We start from the raw sequence: 22,146 nt of genomic DNA on the forward strand, positions 1-22,146 counted from the left end.
GAATTTTAAATTCATTCTTGAGAGTCTTGTTCCGATTGGCTGATACGTTGGTAATGATAATAACAATGAATAAATAAGAAGAAAAAGAAGAACCAACTCTCTCAAAATTTCAGCTGAAAGGTTTTCTTTCTCTATGTGCACGCCGCTCGTAAAGGACCACCACAAAGAGAATAATCGAGCTCAGAGAGAAAGAACGAGGTACGTGAATCGTTTTTTTTTGAGGCAAAAATCGGTCGTAACGTTTTGAAAAAGAAACTCACGTCGGACTTTTAGAACACCAGTAGTGTTGTTCGCGATCGATGACTTACGTGCTATTATCGATCTGTTTGGAGTATTTTTCATTCCTTTTTTCATCAAAGTATTGATCGAGAATAGCAACTTGAGAATCCATTTCAATATCGTACATCGACGAGTGCATAATTTTTTAGAACTGTAAAAGATGACATCAGTTAACTCGTTTTCTAAGGTTAAACAAGTGTGAGGTTTGAAACAAATTCTCCTTTTTCTCTTCGGTTGGAAGTTAACAGATCTGATAGGAGTTCCAAGTTACATCTTTATTTTACAATAATCAATCAAACGTCATTTAAAAAAACTCATCAAAAAAATTTTTCATCACGACATCCAGAGTAAAAGCTGGTGGCATCATTTCACAACCACCATCATCATTCAACACCACCTCTCTCAGTGATTCACTTCCTCTCTTACCATTCCTCTTTTTGTGATCATTAATAATATTATATTATTCTTACAACTTCTCATCACACCCACACACTCAAAATGGTGGTCATTAAACGTCCTCTCGAACACTTTGATCGTTTTGGTTTTCAAAACAACACTGGTGCTTCTCTCATTGAAAGTTCTCGCATCAGTGGACACATTTTACAAGGTCGAAATATGAACTCAATGATTGGTGTCTTGTATCAATTATCCGCTCTCTCTCAGACTGCCATTGAAATTTTCAATTCACTCTCTGAAAGTGCAACTGGTACTTTTGATCGTATCAATGCTCTCAACACTCGTATTCAACAAATTAACAACAAATTACCTGAATATGAACGATTTATGCATGACAATAACTCGAAATTACTCTTCTCAGCATCCGGTTATGAATTATCTGAAGCAAATATTGCAGTCTTGTATCGAAAGGATCACTCGAATATTTCCAAAGAGAATAATCCTCTTCCTTTGAATGTACAATACATGAATGCTTGTTTACCAGCTCCAGAGTTTTCTCCCTTGTTGGATCAATTACATGAATTGAATTTACAACAAGCAAATTCTGAAGGCAATGAACAACAACCACAATCATCGGATGTCAAACAAGGTCCTTTACCCAAGTACAAGAAGTGTATTGAAGCCTATACGGATGCCAATTTCTTCTTTAATGAATGGGCAAAACGTGAATTGGAACGTCTCAAGAAGGCAAAACTTAAGAGAAAGGAAGAACGTAAGAGACAACGATTGGAACGTCAAAATGTGACTGCCACGAAAGAGAAGAAACAAGTCAAGCAAATGAAAATTCACCGTAAAAAGTACAATTCGGAAGGTCAAATTATTGATTCAGGAAGTGCTCCAAGTTCTATGCAACGAATGGCTTCAAGTCCTAACATGACGACGACAAGTTATCAACAACAACAAATGGACTATTCCAATAATAATAATAATAGTAACTATCCACCTACTCCAAGTAATCCTCCACAACATCAACAATACGATTCTTCACCAAGAATGAACCATTCCTATGATTCTTCACCATCCTTTAATGTTCCTACTCCACCTCCAAACAGTTCAAGAAATGTTCCTCCACCTCCAATGATGAATGGTGGTGGTTATGGTTCATCCACAACCAACAGTAATGGTTATTCCACATCTCCACCAATGATGATGAGTTCTGGTGGTGGTTATGGAGTTCCTCCACCAACCAATGTTCCACCTCCACCTTCCGTGATGGGTGGTAATGTTCCTCCTCCACCTCCAAATGTTATGAATGTTCCTCCTCCTCCACCAAGTAATAACTTTGTCGTGACACCTCCACCTGTTCCTGCCACTACTGGAGAAGGTAATATTGACATTTTGAAGACAGTCGAATCGAACAAGTCTCAAATGAATCGTGTGGCAGTTACTGGTCGTGCTAACTTGTTGGATGAAATTAGAACTGGTAAGACATTGAGATCGGTTGCTGAAAGAAAGTTGGAACCAAAGAAGGATGAAGGAAGTGCAATGAGTGTGGCTGACATTTTGTCCAAGAAATTCGAAAAGGTTATGGGAGATTCTGACGATGAAGATTCTGATACCGACTTTTCTGATTCTGATTGGTAAATTGCACACATGTATGGACGATGTGACATCATTAATGAATGCATCAATTACTATATCACTCTCTTTATAATATTCTAATATTTGTAACTTTGCTACTGGTGTGTATTTTTGACAATGTCGTCATCTTCCTTAAATGAAGTCTTGCAATAATTCAGTTTTGTCACATTAGCCACTCCAATTAATTTGTTTTTATCCACTAAGAGCACTCGGCCAAGTCTTGGATTTTCGGAATAGAGTTCAAGAGGAGCGAATTTGTGAAACCTCATCAACAGTCTGATTCTAGCTTGAATCACTTGGCCTACCTTTGCACTTTGTGGATAATGTTGTTCCTCTGTTTTGTTTGTTTCGCTCATACGTACTGACATGATTTCTTCAATTTTACAAAGATATTTGTAGGTCATGAAATGCATCTTACAAGTATATCCAACTCGAATCTCACCAGACTCAGGAGTAATTATAATTTTCACAGTAGCTTCAAACGACTCTACATCCATTGGTTCCAATGGTTCATGAATCTTGTTGAAAACATAATAATTCTTAATATCTCGTATTGAACAATTTTTTAAAGCTACTCCAACAAAATCTCCGACATTCGCCCGTTTTACAGGATTAAATGCAATTTCCAACGATTTTACAATCCAATTCTTACAAGAACCATATTTTGGATAAGATTGAATTGTATCATTTTCTCTAATAGTTCCTCTTTCAATCCTTGCTATAATAACGGTACCCACACCTCCTTCAAGAACAATTTGAATCCATTTGAACTCATTGAGATCACTTACCAATTTTGTAAATATCCATTGGTGCTAATTTCAGGGATTTATCTTTCAAATTCATGCTGTCTTTTGTAATTTGCAAATTCTTTAAGGTATTCCATAACGGATCTCCCTTATAGAAATGGTAAGCTCCATTATTGTGCACAACATTTGGTGCACTACCGACTGAAGAAACTGGAATAAAAGGAATATTTCTCCATCCCAATTTTCTTAATTTGATCTCCAAACATGTCACTATTTCAAGATATCGGTTATGTAATTTTTGGATCTGCGTTTCTGTATCACACTTATTTAAACAAACAATCATGTGCTGAATTCCGAATGATTTAGCTACTCGTAATTGATTATTCAATGTTGAATCAAACTTTTCAATTTCTTTTTCAAACTTGTTGTCTGTAATGTCAACCACCAACACAGCAATATCCGCCAAAAAACAAGCCTTTATCAAACAATCTAATTTTCTCTTCTTTGTAGAAACATTCATCAAAGTTAGAATTTCTTTCTTCTCTTGATCTGTTTTATGAAGAACGCCAATTTGAATGAGAGGTGCACGCTCGGGACGGCTAGTGTGATCAGCGGCTGATTGATAGGCCTCCAAGACTCGTTGTTCCTTGCTCGGCCATAAATGTTCCGGTATTCCCAGGTACAAATTGTAGGCTCTCTTTTCAACATATCTTGTATCATCATGGCATTCTAAACATCCACACAGAGTGCTCTTTCCTGATTCTTCGGATCCCAAAAACAAGATATTCTTTTGCAGAAAATGAGAGGAATCATCTTTTAAAGTTGGTGATTGCATTGTTTTTTCGTTCTTTTAATTTGCACTCTCGTTCTCTTTTTTTACATTACACATCATTGTTTCGCTTTAGGTTTGGATTTGCACTCAGTCGAGATGAGAGCCTCATAATAACGCACCTGTAGTCTTCTTGCGGATGTCATCTTGAAACTCAATTCTTGGAACAATAAAAGGATTCGACTTGAGTGAATCCAAACACAACTCAATGGCACGTTCGATAGGATTGCATTCCTCCTCTTGCTTTTGCAAGTGTTGAGCAATGAGGAGAGCTTTTTTCTTGATACTTTCACTCTTCTCTCCACAAAGAACAAAATCAATGGCTTCGTTCACCTTCTCATTGTCAATGTCTTTGAGCAACACAGGATAAGAGGCTACTCCTAATTCAAACATTTTGTGGGCCCAGAAAGGTTGATCCATAAAGACAGGAATCACGACTTGAGGATTGCCAGACTTTAAGGCAGCACCAGTCGTGCCTGCTCCACAATGATGAACTATACAGGCACATTGAGGAAAGAGTAAATAATAGGGACATTCTTTAATGATCAAAAGTCGATCATTGGCAATGTAGTGTTTGAGAGAATTCAATAATTCTCGATATTGTTGGATTTCTTCATTTGAAAACTTTGAATCCATATTCTCCATGTGGTGGTGCGTATTCAAATCTTCCATAATCTGGTCCATGTCGGTCCAACCTGGTGAGCCATTGGATTGTGTCACACATATGTTTAAATGTCTCATAAGAAATTTCCAATAGATGCTCCATGAACAAACTTACCACATGATAAGATCACTCTCTCATATCTCATCAACACAGACAGAGTTAATTCAAATAATTGAAAAGGATTCAATGCTGGCATGGAACCAAAAGATAAGAAAATAGGTTCTGTTTTAGGCTTTGCAAGAAACACCTCAATTTCTGAACCCAATTGATCATGTTCAAGTTTGAGTTCAAAAAATCCTGTCAAGTGAATATTCTCTCTGTATCCTTTTGGTTTCTTTCCACCAAAGACAACATCAGAGAAGGCATAAATAATTGGCATGTTATACTTTTCTTTGAGACCTAACCAACCAGAAGAAGAATCATTCATTGGAGCAAGTCCCAATCCTTGTCGTTGCTCATTTACCATTTCTTCTGTTTTCTTGAAGGCAACACGATACACTTGTTCATAGCTTGCAAGATTCTTCTCGTCATCTCCCAAACTCATTGGAGAAAGGACACAAAAAGGAAAGTCAGAAGTTGGTGCTTCAGAAACAAGACCCACATACAGCAGTGGAATTTCATACCTCTCACTTAACATCCAAGCAATGGGCATACCAACTGAAGAAGAGATCAAGGCGTTGAATTTGATTTCAGTTGCTGCCATTTCAAATAAATCTTGAGTGCATTTTCTAATTAAGACTTCAGAGGGTTTTGCTGTTAATTCAATGACTTTGTTAAAATCACCCGTTCTAAGAGCCTCTTGTGTTTGCGGATCTTTTTGATGACACCATATCAAGATGACAATATTATTATTATTTGAATTTTCAACAAGCTCTCGAACATACCTTGCATTGTTTCCTTCGGATTTCCACTCAAACCCTTAAATAGTAAACACGAATGACTTGCTTGAACTGATCTCTCAAACTGAGGTCGAAATACTTCGGGAGCAATAAAATCACGATTTTAGTGTTTTCATCACGCAAACATTTTTTGTGTGCGAACTAATAAATGTTTTGAAAAGAACGTACAAATTCTTGAAATGCAATATTTAAAAATTCTTATTGAAACTCTTTTATTATTTACATTATACATTCAGGTCCATATTATACAAATAAATATTGTTATTCATTCCATGTGAAGCAGCAATCCAGTTGAGGTATTGATAGTTGCCACCTGAAGAGCCACCAAATGCAGCATTAAACCAATCTACATTGGTCATGGGTGAGAAGTCACTTGCTGAAACAGTTGAGGTGGATGAATTATTCGTAGAGGCATTGGAATAAAAATCTTTGGTCATTAGACAGTGTGTGGGACTATTGTGAAGTAGAGAGAACACTGTTCCTGGATAATTTAGAACAAACATTCGTTCACTTGTGGAGCAAAGACTAATCTTGGTGTTAATCCAATTGGAATTTTGCTTTTCAGAGCCAAAGGCAACTGGATTTTGTATCTGAATTTGATTCAATATTTTTCCTGTGTTATGAATGGACCACTCGATTAATTTTCCATCTGAACCACATGTCAAGACAGATGTTTCATTTTCGCTGAAATGCACATTGGTTACCTCTCCATCGTGAGCTTTCCAAGTCCAAATTGATTGTTGTTGCTTGGATGCCGTATCGAAAATTCTCACATATCCATCAGATCCAGCTGTAGCCAACATGGTTCCATTATGATTAAATTTGATATCAAGTATTGGTAAATTTTTAGGTTGGATCAGATATTTGTTTTCCAATTTCAATTGATTCAAGTTGTACCCCAGAAGCATTCCTGATAAACTACTCGGAGAAGAATTTCCAATGTTTTGTGGGGTACTAGAGGATGTTGAGTTGGAATCAGATTTTTGATAACTGGAACAACTCACTACACAATAATCAGAATTTCTTATTGAGGACCCACAACATGCAATAGCATTCACTTTCGGATAGAAAATTTCTGTGCAAAATTCACCCGTGCACTTTCTCTTATCCAAATCAAGTATTTTCACTTTCCTGTTATTCAATCCGCATACAATTACATTATTATAACCTGATGAAGATCCTCTTTTTCCACTCGATATTGACCACCAGTCGATACACATGGCTTTGGTTCCACATTCATAGGTCTGTATTGATCCAAAGGAGGTAGTATTTCCAGATTCCTTATTACCTACTAAGGACCATATCCTAACGGTGTTATCTTTGGAGCTGGATGCCAAATATTTTCCATCAAAAGAGAATTTGAGTGAGGTAATGTAATCTTTGTGACCAATAAAGACCTTTGTAGGATACACATGCTTAACATTAAAAAGTTGAATATTATCAAACACACTTGCTGATGTAATGTTGCCTTGTTCGGTTGGTGTGCTGTTACTTGCGTTTGATAAAGAAACAGTGCTTGGAGAATTAGGAGAGATGGACCCTTTTTGAGAAGGAGTGGTGATAGCATTTGACGCGCTTTGCCTTGCTGATGACGGCATAATTAGTGATGAAAAAGAGTGTGAAGATGGTATTCTCTTGTTTGGGGTTTGTTGCTCTTGCTGTTGACGAGAATAATTGTCAGTTGACGATGGATCGGTGTTTCCTACCGGTGAATCACTATGTGAAATATTTCCTTCTCTTCTTATTCCCACTTCAGTTTCAAGTTTTGAAATATATGCCTCTGCGGCAAGTAATTTGCTTTTCAATGATTCATTCTCACTTATAAGAACATCCAATTTTTTCTTCAGAACATTTAACCGATCTCTCTTTTCAGATTCCATCAATAATAAAGTTGGTTTCTCCACAGACATCACTGCAGTGGCAATAAAATTTTGTACGCTCACATAGAGCATTTCAGCCCATTTGTTGTGAAAATAAGGTTCCAATTCAGGTACACATTGCTCCACAATACTTAAAACGCTAAAGTTCTGATTTCCATGGCCCATAATGATAGAAGCAGAGGAAGATGCATTGGATTCTCTTCTTTCTCTCTCCATTACAGAAGATAACTCATTGCTACCGGAAACATCAGACATTACACCACCACGAGGTGTTGAGGCTGTCGCACCACTCCTCTCAGTCGTGTGAGGAGCAAGTAGATACGGCAGTGCAAACCAAGGTCTCCATTCTTGCTCTTGAATTAATTCTGGGCCGTACCGTTCGAAAAACTCTCGACACTCACGAATTCGTCTATTCTGTGCGCAATGGACCACGTAATACTTTTTTCAGAGATTGTTCGAGCTTTCGGATGGTTTCATAATAGGATGAAGTGCTGGAGGAAGCGTGTCGGCCTAATAATGAACCAATAGGAGAGCTGTTAGAAATGTGCATTGAATTGTTGCTATTGTTGTTGTTAGAGTTTGTGGATGTTGGAAGAGCCGATGAAGAAGGGGACAAAGAATCGTTGGCACCATTGGAACTTTGCTGAGTATCGAGAAGAGTGTTGCTGACAGAGCTGGTTGATGATGAATTTGCATTGACATTGTTCGAAGTGTTTGAAGAATCTCCACTATTATCATACATTTGTCGTTCTCCTCCTCCGAAATTATTGGTTGATGATGATGATGATAAATTACTGTGGCCTGGTGATGATAAAGGCTTATTATAAAAACCCGATGATTCATATAATTTCGAAAAGAATTGTTTTTCTAAATATCCCCAATACTCCATAAACGCATGAATTTCATAATTACGAATATATTGAAATAATTGTTCAACAATCTTTTCCGTTTGGAAAGCCTTGTTCTTGTCCATTTTACGGTCCATTTCAAAATTGGTGAGAGTTCTATTAAACCCTCGCCACACAAGGTATTCTTTCAGCAACTGATCGCAATGAATGATTGAGTTATCTTCGTCAAGTGTTGAAGGCATTTTCTCTCAAATATTTTAATATTGATAATGACTCGAGCAATGATGATCCCGAAAATGAACGAGACTCAAGAGTGTGAAAATTTGCTTACTATTTTTTTTGAGGTCTTTAAAAAGTGACCAATCTCGAAAAGAAGCTTCAAAGGGACGATCAACTGTGTTGGAAGAAAGAGAAGTGTTCGGAGTTTGAAAAGTCCTCTATTTCTACTACATCTTGGAATCGAACTTGACCAATTTTATGCACAAATTTCAATAACAAAAAAAAATAATAACTCGTCACCTCTCAAACAACTTGTCTGCCTCCTTCGTTTCAAAACAAACTCCTTCAATGGACATTATTCAAAAACAAAAAGCGAGTTTTGAAGAGGCTCTCCCGATTCATTCATACTCCCCACCATCATCCTATCAAACCGGAATCATTACTGAAACGGGTACCACAACGACCAGTACATCATCCAAAAAACAAAAGACGACGAAGGTGAACACCACGCTGGAACAACCACTACTCTCTCCCGAGGATGATGGAAATTACAGTATACAATTTATGCCATCACAGCACCATTCAACAGCTGCTGATGCACAATCTCAATTTTGGCCATCTCAAAATTTCTCTGCATATTTTAGAAATATTTCATCGGTATTTAAAAGACGAAAAATTGATGCTATTCAACGGGATAATCTTATCAACCAAGCCTTGAAAATTACATTTGGAGGTACAGGGATATTTCTGATAGTGATCATTATTGCAATGTTTGTGTCATTAATTGCAATTTTATCTTTACACGACTCTCATTATTTGAACCATTTTGGAAATACAGCATTGAGCTTACAGAGTGTGGATTTTGTTCTATCAATTAAGGAAAAGAAGCAAGAATGGTTATCGTTTTTCCCACTAGATAACACGGCTTCCGTAAATGTGAGTATAGATAGACCCAAAGTAGCTGCTTTGTCATGTCTGACCACCGGCTATCGAAATGGCTGCATGCTATTTATTGTTGATGTTCTTGGAAAGAGATCACTTCAATCTTTTAGCATTGCTCCACTGACATACTTGTTTGAACTTGTTCATATCTATAACATGACTGTGTTTGTTGGTTCAACCTTAGAAAATCAATTGACAGTTTTGAATACCGGACAGACGATTGCACTCAAATCGGTCTGTAGGAGATTTTGCTTTGTCGTAGAACATAAGAATTTACTGTTTTCTGGTATGTTAATAATTAATTTACTTTAAATTTTCAATACTAATTTTTTGTTCCAGTAAATCCAAGAACAGAGGAGAATGGAAGTGTGCCTGTTGATCTCGATATTTATAGCATCTCATTTAACAATACCACTTTAGAATTAACCTTCGACATAGTGAAAACTTTAGAACTCCCCAATGTGTTTTTATATTCTTCAAAAAATCCATTTGTTGTGAGCGCCCTAAAGATTGTGAAACGAAATTTTGTTATTGTTCATTACCAGTCTTCCAATTTGTTTAAAAGTAAGTATCATTACGAAAAGAATTGAAAAAGATGACAATCGATCTAGTTGACTTGAATACATTAGAAATTGTTGGAAACGCAACATTAAACATTCCATTCCTTCATCCTCCTTACACAGTGATGGCCATGCCTTACTCCTCAAACTTGGACATTGACTATACCGATATTGTAATTTGGACTCTACGAGAAAACAAATATTTCAACATGTTCGTTTTCGATAAGGACCTTAATGTGATAGATGCTGGCCGGATTTCACTGGCGTTTCCAGAAACAAACGTTCTCTCACATACTGCTAGCTTTTCAAAGTTAGAGAATAATGGATTTATATTTTTGAAAATAGGACAAAAAGATGGATTATATTCTGACTCTGGTATTTCAAAATTTACAAACTACTATGGAATTACTGAGGCACGGACGCCAAAAAACATTATCTATACAGCAGGAACCTTTTTTTGGTATAATTCAACACTTATTTCTGAAGGAATTTTTACAGATTCACTGTTTGGAACATACAACAATTACTTAATTCATACCAGAACGAAGGGAGTACAAGGTGATTTGCAAATGGATACTCCTACATTTCAAAACACCTTCTCTGTCGAAGACAACTTTGAAATAATTAGCTTAGAAATTGGAAGATTTGACAAGTCAGTATTCGGCATTGGGTCACGCACGATTTCGTTACTCCATCCAATACAAGGCCAGTTCCATAGAATTTGGGACTTGTACATTCCATCTCCGTCTAAAAGAATTCAAAGTTTCTATATTGGAGAATATCACATCTTCCTATTTGATGAATTGATGAATGTCCACAAGTTTGACGCCTTGTATTTAAACCAAGAACGATTTCTTGCATATCCTGAACCAGCATTTTACTTTGACTCGATTGTAAAACCAGTGCCTGGACAAGATATCTTATTATCTGCAGCTATCTCGTACAGTGAGGAGAACGAACGAATTAGTTTTCAAGTGAAATATGTGAACATGAGTTCAATGGAATGGATCGAAGGACCAAACATGCAGTTCACGGATTTGTTCTATGACTTTATTCCTCTAGATATTGATCCAAAACACAAAATGGGATACTTTTTAGAGCTGTATGACCGAAAGACTTTACTTAGAAAAAGAGACCTCTCTGATCCTAATCTCAGGATTGTTGTGGAACGTGTTGCTACTGAATCTTTTGAGCCATGTGAATTTATCTTTAAAGTGGTTTCATCATCCAATTACTTATTTGTGGGTTGCGGATGTGTTTTTTATGTCTTTGAAACTCATACATTGACCTTACATGCATCTAGGTAAGTGAATTTCGCTTAAATATCATAACTTTTAATTGCTGCTCTTGACAGTTTTATTAATCAATGCGATGTTGATAAGGAGCCAAATTTCTCTGATGAAGGGTTTGTTGACCTTTATCTAGAAAATGATAGGTCTGTACTTGCAGTTACAAACAGAGGCCAATTATACAGATACAAAATTGGTGGCTGGTCTAACCAAGTCTATGTTGAAGCTAGCTTTAGTCTCAAGAAAGAGTCTTCCAGCAACCAAAATTTCACACTATGTTCCAACAATGGACTTGTAGTAGTGGGAGAATTGAACAAAGAGTTGTCGTACATTTACTCACTTGAAACTGTTACATCTTCCATTAGAGGTATATTAATCTATTCACTTACCTCCATTCTAGTTGCCTCGCTGTGTTTCTCAACACTTTTTGGATTTATTTTCTACAAAACGAGAAATACTTTGTTGAGAAAACAAATGGCTGAAAAGAACTTCAAAGACAAGCTGGACAAAAGTGAATTTAATTATTCAGCATCAGGTTTATCATCTTCACAAAGTAATGATTTTTCTATCAAAATTGAAGATTTGCAATTTACTGAAAGAATATCTGAGGGAGCATCAGGAGTCGTTTTCAAAGGGAGCTTCAAGGGAACCGATGTGGCAATTAAGAAGATGAAAATCACATCAGATGCAGATGATCAAGAACAAGAAATATTTGAAAAAGAAGTCTTTTTACTCAAATCTCTTAGACATCCCAATGTTCTTTCATTTATTGGTGTTTGCATTGGTTCGAGTGACGAGTTACAAAATTATCAATTCATTATTACAGAATTTATGGATAACGGAAGTCTCGACCGATATATGAAAAAATTAAGAGGAAAACTCTACATGGAAAAGAAGTTAAATATTTTGATGGATATTTGTAGAGGGATGGTTTATTTGCATTATAAGGTAGGTTGAAATAGAAGCCAATTCCAACCATATTTGAACCATATTGTGTGGTTCAAATTCACACATGTTACTCGATTATTTATTACAAATTATCTTTCCATTCTTACAGGGAATTATTCACAGAGACTTGAAACCCCAAAATATTCTTCTTACGAAGGACGGAACAGCTAAAATTGGTGATTTTGGCATCTCAAGAGTTCAAAATACTCAAAACACGATGACAGGCCAGACAGGTACACTCGAATACATCTCCCCAGAGGTTTTACAACAAGTTAGATATTCTGAAAAGGTTTGTAATTTCCATTCTAGCATTCATCAACTTAACTTTTTCACATAGTGTGATGTCTATTCTTTCGCCATGATCATGTATGAAGTTTTATTTGAATGTAAACCTTATGAAAAGATTTCAGATTTGAACATGTTCACACTTGCGTTGAAAGTTTTAGGAGGACTCAGACCATCCATTCCCTTTGACGAGGAAAAAGATGAACAAATTCTGGAATTCATCAAACAAAATGGCATTTCCACCACTCTCTCGTCACAACATTTACCACAAATTATTCACGACTATGTCAAACTCATGAAGCAATGTTGGTCCGCTGATGATGTTTCTCGCCCAAGCTTTGAAGCTTTATTGGACAAATTTGCATCCATGATGGGCTTATTGGACCGTTAGATCTTTTCAACATGAGATTTTCTATTAATAATGGGGACTTCCTCACAGTAAGATTCCTGAAGTGTCACAACGTTGGTGCGATCGCACCCTCATTTTCGAATAAAAAACCAAGAATACACAATTTCTCTCATACAACATGAATACAAAGCAAGCTGCTTATTTCACGTCCTTTTTCTTGGTTGTGTTTGTTTGGATGATCATGCTGTCTTTACGAAAGAATTCAGCACATGACATTCTTATGGAAACTCTCACAAGTTCTGAATGTATTTGATCATCCGTCGATAAAGAGGAGATGCATCCAGATCCCGAGTTTGTAAATAGTTAATCTAAAATGTATTTTAGTTTGTATGAACATCATAATTGTACAATAAAAGGCTGACAATTCTTTAAAACAACAATTACTTCCTGATCGGAAGGTGATCTTGCAAAAATTCGTTCAAAGATCTCAAACCACTTTCGGAGCCATGAAACACTTTTGCGAAAATTTTCTGATTACTAGGAACAGAACAACTACTCACATGGTCTCCTCTCTCTCCATCCGATGACATGTACATATTCTTTAGATTATTCATTGAATTCCGATCTTCAATCACTGAAAATAAAACCATTTTGAATTTGTTTCTAAAGAATTCACTTTGCAACACCTCCTTAAACAAACATGCAATATGATACGAAGGATTTGCATAGGCTCTACAACCAATCGGTGATAACACCAAAGAATCATGTCCTTTTTGAAGAGCCACCTCGAATAATGATGTAATTTTCTGTTTCATAGCATTGGCCAATTTTGAATCCAAAAAGTATTCAAACACTTCTTGCTTGTAAACTTCATCTCGTCGTCCAATCGATCGCTTCTTTACAGGTGGATTCATATACGCAGCCATGGAAAACATGGAAATGATGACCGGTTGTTCCAAAAATGCATATCCTTCCTGGACAGATTTTCTCAACACCAAACATTGAGGCACATAGACACCTCCAAATTGTGGCAATGGATAAGACCATTGTCGTGATTCATTCAACTTGAAAGGATCATCCAAACAAAGAGCCAATGAAGATCGTCGACACAAATCCTCCTCCTGTGCAAAGGATCCATTGACATATCCTCCACCAGGATGAGATGAACTTCCATTCACCAACAGGATTGGATTTAAATTCAATAATTGTTTTAAAGCAAGAGCTGTTTCTAAGCAATCTCCAGCAATGACTTGAATGATGGTCGTTGCATTGGAAGAAGGGTTGTTATTTTTGAATGATTGGTGAAGGATGATGTTGGACTTTTTCCAATATTCATGACGGAAGGAAAAGTGGAAGCATCGATGCGTTGTGTGGCTTTGACAGTCTTTTTCAACATGTTGAAATCAATATGAACGACACGAGTGGAAATGTCACTTGTCTCCTCAGAAGAATTTGTTTCATCCTTTTGTTTTGAGTCAACACTCACAATGTTCGTCTTTTTCATTGACTGTTCACATTGATGATGATTTGTATCCATGAAATGATTCTCTTTTGCACTCTTGAATGAATGAACATTTTCTTCTTCTTCTTCGTCATTCTTCTTGTTTGACATTTCCAAATAATACTTTCCTTTCAAAAGTGTCAATATTGTTTGCATTTGAATGAATTTATGAAAAGCTCTTCTCACATTAGTAAAATCTTTCCACGGATATTCATAATAATAATACAAAAAATCCTTTGCATGATAAAGATACTTGTTGAAACACATCATTAATGTTTCATCTTCTCTTCCCGATGTGTATTTCAATATTTGGGAATAAATTTCAAAATGTGGAATGTATTGAATGGGTGCTTTACTGGAACATGTGCGTGCAGAGGATATGGAAATTCCTAACACGGTTTTCGTTGTCGTGGTTGTTGTTGTTTTGGAAGAGGAGGATGATTTCTTCTTGCCCATAATGAGATAATGTTTGTGGTGAATGATTTCAATTTTTTTTAATGTCAGAAAGTTGAATTTCAATTTGGAAGTTGAACTCTTAAGAGGTGGGATCATTCTTGGTCTTGAATCGCTGCTACTATTTACCTCTTTAAAATGATTGGTCGACCAGCAATAGCACAGCAGTTTACAAAACATCGTTGTGCCTTCGCTCAAGCCAACTCCCAGAAGGAATCTCTAGTGATTAAATACTGTCATGGCAGTAATTTAATCATGTTAATATCAAGTATACTTAATTGGGATTCTTGAGGTTTTTTTGATCCATCGCATTATTTTCTTCGAATGACCATTCTCATTATTAATTCTTGAATATTCTCATTGTTTTGAGGAGTGTAATATGAAACCTCAAACTTGAATTGAGGATGACGACGAGTAAGAAAGTTAAGTGCAGCAGTAATTTCTGTGTTATTTTCTATCAAATACTTGCTCGTCAAAAACAACAAGAATTCCATTTCATTTTCGCAGACAAATCTAATTAATTTGTCAAACTCAATTTCAGGAGGATCTGACCATTCTCTTATATTCTCTGTAATTGCATCCCTTAATGAGATGTATTCTTGTGACATGGACAAGGGTTCAGGTCTTGGGTCACTCATCATGTAGTTGCATAACAGTCTTTTCACTTTGTCCTCGTCACATTCGTACATGGAAGGTTTGTATGTTTCTGGTTCAATACGTAATGGATTGGAGGGTTTGTGAAGAAAATATTTTTGAGATTTGATGCATAGTAAACCCTTTTCATCACACAAATATTCAAATTCAATGTCTTCTTGATATCGACGACATGGAAATAAAACTCCTTCTTTGAACGTTCTTGTCACATTCAATAAAAATAAGGAGCAAATGGTTGTACTTTTAAGGAAGGGCTTGTAATGAAGATCAGAGTTGTATCTATAGGCGTCTTTTCGAATACCAATCATGGCAATATTTTCTTTTCCTGGAGTAAATAATTTAACAGGATCCTCGAGTTTGAGCAATCGTTGTGGATTGTCACGAGAATATTTGCCATGGAGTGTTTGCGTAAAGAATTCTAAACGTTGATCTTCATCGTAAACAATTTGTTCAATTGGTAGCAATACTTCTTCGAGTGCACATGGTATCTTTTGGCCGTTTTCAACTTTTTCAAAATGGTGACAATTATCATCCATCATCCACACAAATTCAAGGTTCCAATGATATGACAGTATTTGAATGGTCAATCGAGAGAATCCAACTCCTCCAATATCATCCTTAAGTTCATAATCTCCAATGGTTTTGTCTTCTACGGTGTAGTTGTATTGGTTCAAGCGTTTTTCATTTGAGTTGGAGCAAAGTTTCATTAACTTTTTCATGTCAATCATGTCAGGAAGCGATAGAATGACAAAATCACCTCCAATAAGATCTCGATAACAATTGAATTCTTGACTTCTTACAACAATGACTTGTCTATAATCCTTTTCGTTTTTGATACTATTTAAATAAAAGAGACCACATGAAGATCGATTGTAGGAAGGCATGAAAATCCAACTTCTAATATCCTTGGAATTTGTCAACTTTTCTATTTTCTTGTTGTCTTGATTAATGACGAACCAATGTTTTTTGCTGTTTGGAATGGACAATTTTGGTTTTAGATTTGGAAAAATGTCATTCAAGTGATCAAAAGTTTCCAAATCATAAACTTCTCTCTGCTGCACAATGTTCACTCGTCTACTACATGACATATCAGCAAGACCATTATTCTTACTAGTAATAACTAACTGAGAAGAAGTGGAGCTTGATGGTTGCTTGGATGATGTTTTTTCATTCGACTGGGATTTTCCCATTTTCAAAATATTATAACTTGCCATACTTTTCAATAAATCATGATATCTACCATCAAAGGTCTGAAATTTGTAACGATCCATCGATTGTGTTTCAATGTGAGAGATGAGTTCTAATAATTTTTTCCAATGATATTCAGAGCTCAATAATGAACTCTCTACTCTTGAAAGCCTGTGAATCATTTCATGAGCATTCTGTTTAAATTCCTCATAAATTTCACTTCTTGTTTTGAGAACTAATTTTCCATACTTGCCAGGAGTCAGCGATTCATAACTAGGAATTTTGTTGGCACATTCTTGATGATAAGGTAGAATCCACTCGATCGCATCTTTGTTTCCACCACCACCAACTATAAAGTTTTCATCCTCTTCCACTTGTTCTCCTGCATCGGGTACATCGATCATTCTTTCCATTCGATTCTCTTCAATACCCTTAATGACTCTCTCAAGAAAATGGAGAAAACTATCGGTTTTGCCTATAGATATTCAATGAAATTCATGAATGGTTCATTAATAAACCCATGGTGTTCACGCAAAGATCAATATACTCATACTTCTCACACAAAAAGATGACAATACTTACCAATTTGTGGCTCTGCAAAAAGCACCATTCTATTTTGGTGAGCTTCTTTTTGTGAAATATCTTGCTTTGGAGCTCTTCCACAGTCGTAGGAAGGTGGAACTGATTTATCTCCTTTCACTCTCTTTCCATCCACAGCTTGCATTGTTCTTCTACAATGTGTGACAATCGACCAATATTTTTGTCCAGTCAGTTTCATTTTAGTCATGTAAGCGTCGAGTTTCATGTTTGTATTTCCAACAGATGTTCCATTCTTACATTTATCTAAATCTCTATAAATTGCATCAGTAACGAGAGCAATAGGTTTCTTATCATTGTCATCAATATATCGACACAACCGGCCAAATTCTTGTGTAAAGGAAGAATAGTTTGGTAAGGAATCTCCTTTTGCTCTCATGTCCAAACAATCGAAACTCTGAGGAAAAGTGTCTCCTTGACGACCTTTAGCTACCAAGATTAAAATGCAGGGAAAGTTTTGAAGATTGATATATTCTAAGGACTTTTTTTCTTTTGAGAGTCTTGCTGGATTCTTTTGAAAGAGTTCATAGTCTTCTGTGGAGAGAATTTTCTCTGCTAATTTCAATCTCGTTACAACAGATAGTTGATCCAATGTGAGAGGTTTTTCACCCGTGTCAATTAAGACATCAGGTAAAATATAACCTGACAATGAAGCTAATTTGGTGACTGAAAATTTGAGCATGGAAACGACTGTGTTTGCAAATTCAGTTGTTGTAATTCTAATAATTTTCATTTGTCCTAAGATGGGCTCTGAATGATTGATCTTTCCTGACTCTAAAAGATCATGAACGAGATGGCCTGTATGACTTTTCATTGGAATATTATTCATCATGTTGTCAAAACTTTCCATCACTTTTCTCTTCACAGTTTTCAAGGTTCTACCAAAAAGTTAACATTTTGTGATGTAATAAAATGATTTCTATGAATCATCACCACACACACTATATCACTCAATGTTTCACTTACTTTTCCAAGTTTTTTTTCATCGTTTTTAAGGCCTTATTTAGCTCTTTTTTCTTTTCTTTTTTTGTCTTCTTTTCCTCAAAAACATCCTCTTCATCTTCATTGAGATATTCATTTTCAAAAACGTGCTCCATGTTTTTAAGATCACCATACTTTTTAGTCATGTAAAACAAGTAGACTAATTTGCACGAGGAAACATATAATTTGTGCTCATCATTGGTAGAAATGGAGTCAATGCTCAAGAAATGATCAAACGCTTCCGTACTTGTACACAACTTGTGAGTCATTGCTTGATAAACAAACCAAAAATGATAATCAATGGCAAGCATGATTGGTCTAAGTGTCACACTTGCAGCTTTAACATTTCGCAAAATATTTTCAAACTCATGATCTTCTCGTGTGTATGTGTATATATTATGATATCCATTCATGTTGTTGATCATGGTTATATAGTTTTTACGTACCTTTTAACACAAGATCTTGACCTGATTTGATGGAATTGATGTAATCTTGCTTGCTAAAATATCGTTTTGTTTGAAAATCTTGTGCAGTTCTTTCTAAACTTGTTCTCTTTTGAACATCATGCCAACATACGACATGATATTCCTCATAGCCTGTGTATTGTCTAAATTCCCAATCATTCAAGCTACATTCAATCAAGGGATCATCAACAGAACAAAATGTAATGTTCCATTTGATTGTGTCAAAAATCTCTACATATGGTTTTTCTGTCAATTGTAAATTACCAATTGGCTTTTTCAGTTTGAAAATCGTTTTTGAAGGATTAATTTTTCGTATTTCTCTTGAACTAAGTTCAATTTGTAATTGCTTATCTGAAGTGAGTGACATGAGTAAGTGATTGGTTTCATCATATTGAACTATTTCTCCTGCACTAAATGACTCTCCAATTTTTCCTGTCAAAGCATTCACGGGTTCCAAATACTCTTCTTTGTCTGTAATGAGTTCAATATTCTCCAAACCATTGTGATGTTCTGAATGTGGTCGTAATAGATATCCAAATCCTGATTCTTTGTACTCAGTTTTGATGACTTTGATTCGAGTACCTTGTGGAATTGAGATACCATTTTTGTTAACAGTTTCTTTGAGTTCATAGATTTCAGGTACATTAGAGTCCACAGAAATGACATTGTAAGGAGTGGCACTCACAAGCAAGACAAAAAAGTTGTCATACTTCAATGCCAACGCATCATTCACAATTTTGTCGTGAGCTCCATCTTTTGTAATGGCAAAATGGCATTCATCTGCAATGATAATGAATAATGTATCTTGTTCCTTTTCAATCCTATTTCTAAATGCTTCAAAGATTTTCAAATGATCCTTTCTGTATTTAATAGACACTGAAGTGAGCTTGGTGTTTGGAGGTAATATATTTGCTCTTTCAAGTCGTTCCATTGTTTGATGCCAAAGAGTATTCTGATCTGGTGTTGCCACAAGGAAACATAAATGGTTGAATTGTTTAAACCTCATTTGGCCAATAATGGTTTTCATTCGTTCGTAGAGTGTGTGAGAAATGACTCGTTGTTCATAGAACACATGTCTATGCACCACATTCACATCCACACGACCAGCCAATGCATTCATAAAACTATTGGGTAGTATTCCACGAGCATGTATGGTGGTTTCATCTCTTGTCACTTCCTCATATTTTTGAATATCTTTATCACTGAGGCGCAAATTATCACAAATAATCTTCTTGTAATTTGAGGTTTTAGTAGTCTTCAATTCAATGTTATACTTCTTTTGAGGAGTGTTTTGAAGAAAGAATGTGAATATTACTGTAACTTCTTCTATTGGTTCTTGTACTTGATTTTCTTGTTCCATTACTTGTTCCATCTCTTCTTTCTCTTGTTTAGCAACCATTTTGTGAATGATGACTGAAACTCCCTCAATCAATGATTTGCATTTCAATGTTATTTCAATCGTAGAGGATTCGGTATTATATCTGTACTCGAGAGAGTCATTCTTAATCAAAAAGTCACGTCTAAAATCATACATTCTTTCAGCACATTCACAACTTTGCAAAGCTTCTTTCATACAATCTACGAGGTCTGTAACACTCGTGATGTCTTCTGGTGACATGGCAGTTAACACAAACGCAGCATGAAATTGAAAGAATTTTTTTGCATCCAACAGCGCTCCTTTCCATTCAATTAAATCGTTCAAAAATCTATTTCCATAAATAAAGATTTCTCCATTTTCTTCCGAAATAATTTCTTTATCCACCTCTGTTTCTCGTTCAATAAGGCAACAAATACGAATGTTCACATGGTTTGGAATTGTACCAAAAACTTGTTGCACTACATCTTCATGGGATGATGTCGACTGTTTAGTGTTAGGATTGTTTTCAGTTTTCACTTTGGAAGTTTTCTTCAAGCTTGCTTTCGAAGAATTGGATGATTTTGAATTTTCTTCAACTTTTTTCTTTTTCTTCTTTTTAGGAGAAGATGATTCCTTCTTGTCTGAATCTTCAGCTTTTGTCTTCTTTCTCTTTTTACTCTTTTTGTCATCCTCCTCTTTTGATTTCTTTATTTTTGTCTTTTCTTTCTTTTCCAATTTTGATTTTTCAGATTTGACAAAAGAGGTGATGGTGGTGCATGCAGCAACTGGCAGTGTTGGTGATGGAAGAAGAATGTTCTCAAAGCTATTCATCAAAGGTAGCTTCAAACTGTCTGTCCTGTCAGCCGAGTCGGATGGCATTAAAAGAGAGGACATTTGGGATGATGAAGGGAGAAAGGCTGTTGCTTCTTGAATACTCGCCACATTGTTCGAATGGCTGTGCGTGCCTGAAAAGAAGGTTGTGTTATTACTTCTACTACTCTTGTGAGAGGTTGAGCTCAGTGGAGAGCTGTCTGAAGGTGAAATGATGATTTTCTCATGATCATGGTTGAATAATGATGATGAGGAAGAAGATGGTAAGGGCGGTGGGGATGTGGTCGCAATGGGCATAAGGTGTTGTTGTTGTTGTTGTTTTTGTTTTTGTTGGTTCAATATGAATCCGAGAGACGACGACAATGACGACGCTGGTAGTGTTGTGGTCGAGTTCGAGTTCAACAACGAACGTCTTGCATACAAGGATGTCATCGTTGGTGGATCATGATGATTCGGAGATAAAGATTCAGAAGAAGAGGTCATTGGAGCAAAACCAGCAGCAAAAGTTGTCGAGTCCGTAGTGGTGGTGGTGGTGGTAGTGATGGTTTGCACATGGTCACGACCATGAGTGTTCTTAGGCCGCCAGTTGAAGAGATTGGATGAAGAAACATCCTCCATCATCGATGATGGCAAGAGGATTTCTGAATGACCGCTCATGCCTCTTGTCATTGATACATTACTACTGCTCTTATTGGGAAGAGTAAAAGAACTCATCATGGAGGCTTGACTTGGTGGATGATTGGATGGCTGCTGTGTATTAGTTTTAATGATATTATTAGAGGATGTTGTTGTTGTAGTAGTATTACTACTATGATTATTCATCGATGGCGAGTGTTTGGGAGTGTTTGGAGCACTAGAGGGGTGTTGTTGACGTGGAGGATGTTGATTTTGATGCATTTTTTCAACTTGTCACTTGTCAATCAATTCCTGTCATTCAACCTCATCCAAGAAATGAAGCCTTCTCGATTTTTGTATGTCTTGTTGTGCGGCTCCAGGTCACACAAACCAGCAAACAACAAAATCACAATAAAATATTCAAAAAAAAAGCTTCAAATGATTCAGCGGTTTTTATTTGCTGTGATGAACGACTACATTTGCTTCTCGGATGAAGTGCCAGCAATAGGTTTACTCTTCCCTTGCTTGATATGATAAATACAATCAACATTACACTTATCGCAACACTTTTTACACATTTTGTATTTACATTTACCTGACACTTTCGCCAGATGGCAACCAGGATTTGTTTAAAAATAATAATATTTTACTACTGAACAAAATAGCCTATTATCTTGATGAATTAAAAGAGATCCCGAGAGACCCCATGGAATCCAATACTTGAGAGCATT

General features: G+C 36.2%; 7 protein-coding genes across 7 annotated transcripts; 2 read left to right on the forward strand and 5 right to left on the reverse strand.

Moving 5' to 3' along the window:
• Positions 1–777: 777 nt before the first annotated feature.
• Positions 778–2,319, forward strand: FDP41_000493 (uncharacterized protein; the record flags this gene model as incomplete). The annotated part of the gene is made up of 1 exon (XM_044708398.1): positions 778–2,319. The coding sequence occupies one exon, from the start codon at positions 778–780 to the stop codon at positions 2,317–2,319; it is 1,542 nt and encodes a 513-aa protein (XP_044569307.1).
• A 92-nt stretch (positions 2,320–2,411) lies between these two features.
• Positions 2,412–5,446, reverse strand: FDP41_000494 (uncharacterized protein; the record flags this gene model as incomplete). The annotated part of the gene is made up of 5 exons (XM_044708409.1): positions 2,412–3,058; positions 3,105–3,875; positions 4,014–4,586; positions 4,670–5,368; positions 5,440–5,446. The coding sequence occupies 5 exons, from the start codon at positions 5,444–5,446 to the stop codon at positions 2,412–2,414; spliced, it is 2,697 nt and encodes an 898-aa protein (XP_044569308.1).
• A 232-nt stretch (positions 5,447–5,678) lies between these two features.
• Positions 5,679–7,589, reverse strand: FDP41_000495 (uncharacterized protein; the record flags this gene model as incomplete). The annotated part of the gene is made up of 1 exon (XM_044708420.1): positions 5,679–7,589. One exon carries the CDS (start codon positions 7,587–7,589, stop codon positions 5,679–5,681), a length of 1,911 nt encoding a protein of 636 aa, XP_044569309.1.
• A 154-nt stretch (positions 7,590–7,743) lies between these two features.
• FDP41_000496 (uncharacterized protein) lies at positions 7,744–8,424 on the reverse strand (the record flags this gene model as incomplete). Its single annotated transcript, XM_044708431.1, has 1 exon — positions 7,744–8,424. One exon carries the CDS (start codon positions 8,422–8,424, stop codon positions 7,744–7,746), a length of 681 nt encoding a protein of 226 aa, XP_044569310.1.
• Positions 8,425–8,749: 325 nt separating this feature from the next.
• FDP41_000497 (uncharacterized protein) lies at positions 8,750–12,816 on the forward strand (the record flags this gene model as incomplete). The annotated part of the gene is made up of 6 exons (XM_044708441.1): positions 8,750–9,629; positions 9,683–9,907; positions 9,955–11,206; positions 11,258–12,140; positions 12,250–12,429; positions 12,478–12,816. 6 exons carry the CDS (start codon positions 8,750–8,752, stop codon positions 12,814–12,816), a joined length of 3,759 nt encoding a protein of 1,252 aa, XP_044569311.1.
• A 398-nt stretch (positions 12,817–13,214) lies between these two features.
• Positions 13,215–14,731, reverse strand: FDP41_000498 (uncharacterized protein; the record flags this gene model as incomplete). Its single annotated transcript, XM_044708452.1, has 2 exons — positions 13,215–14,023; positions 14,095–14,731. 2 exons carry the CDS (start codon positions 14,729–14,731, stop codon positions 13,215–13,217), a joined length of 1,446 nt encoding a protein of 481 aa, XP_044569312.1.
• Positions 14,732–15,039: 308 nt separating this feature from the next.
• Positions 15,040–21,697, reverse strand: FDP41_000499 (uncharacterized protein; the record flags this gene model as incomplete). The annotated part of the gene is made up of 4 exons (XM_044708464.1): positions 15,040–17,045; positions 17,153–18,045; positions 18,134–18,521; positions 18,595–21,697. The coding sequence occupies 4 exons, from the start codon at positions 21,695–21,697 to the stop codon at positions 15,040–15,042; spliced, it is 6,390 nt and encodes a 2,129-aa protein (XP_044569313.1).
• Positions 21,698–22,146: the final 449 nt, after the last annotated feature.

This window comes from Naegleria fowleri, assembly GCF_008403515.1.
Source record: "Naegleria fowleri strain ATCC 30894 chromosome Unknown tig2, whole genome shotgun sequence".
Taxonomy (NCBI): Eukaryota; Heterolobosea; class Eutetramitea; order Acrasida; family Naegleriidae; genus Naegleria; species Naegleria fowleri.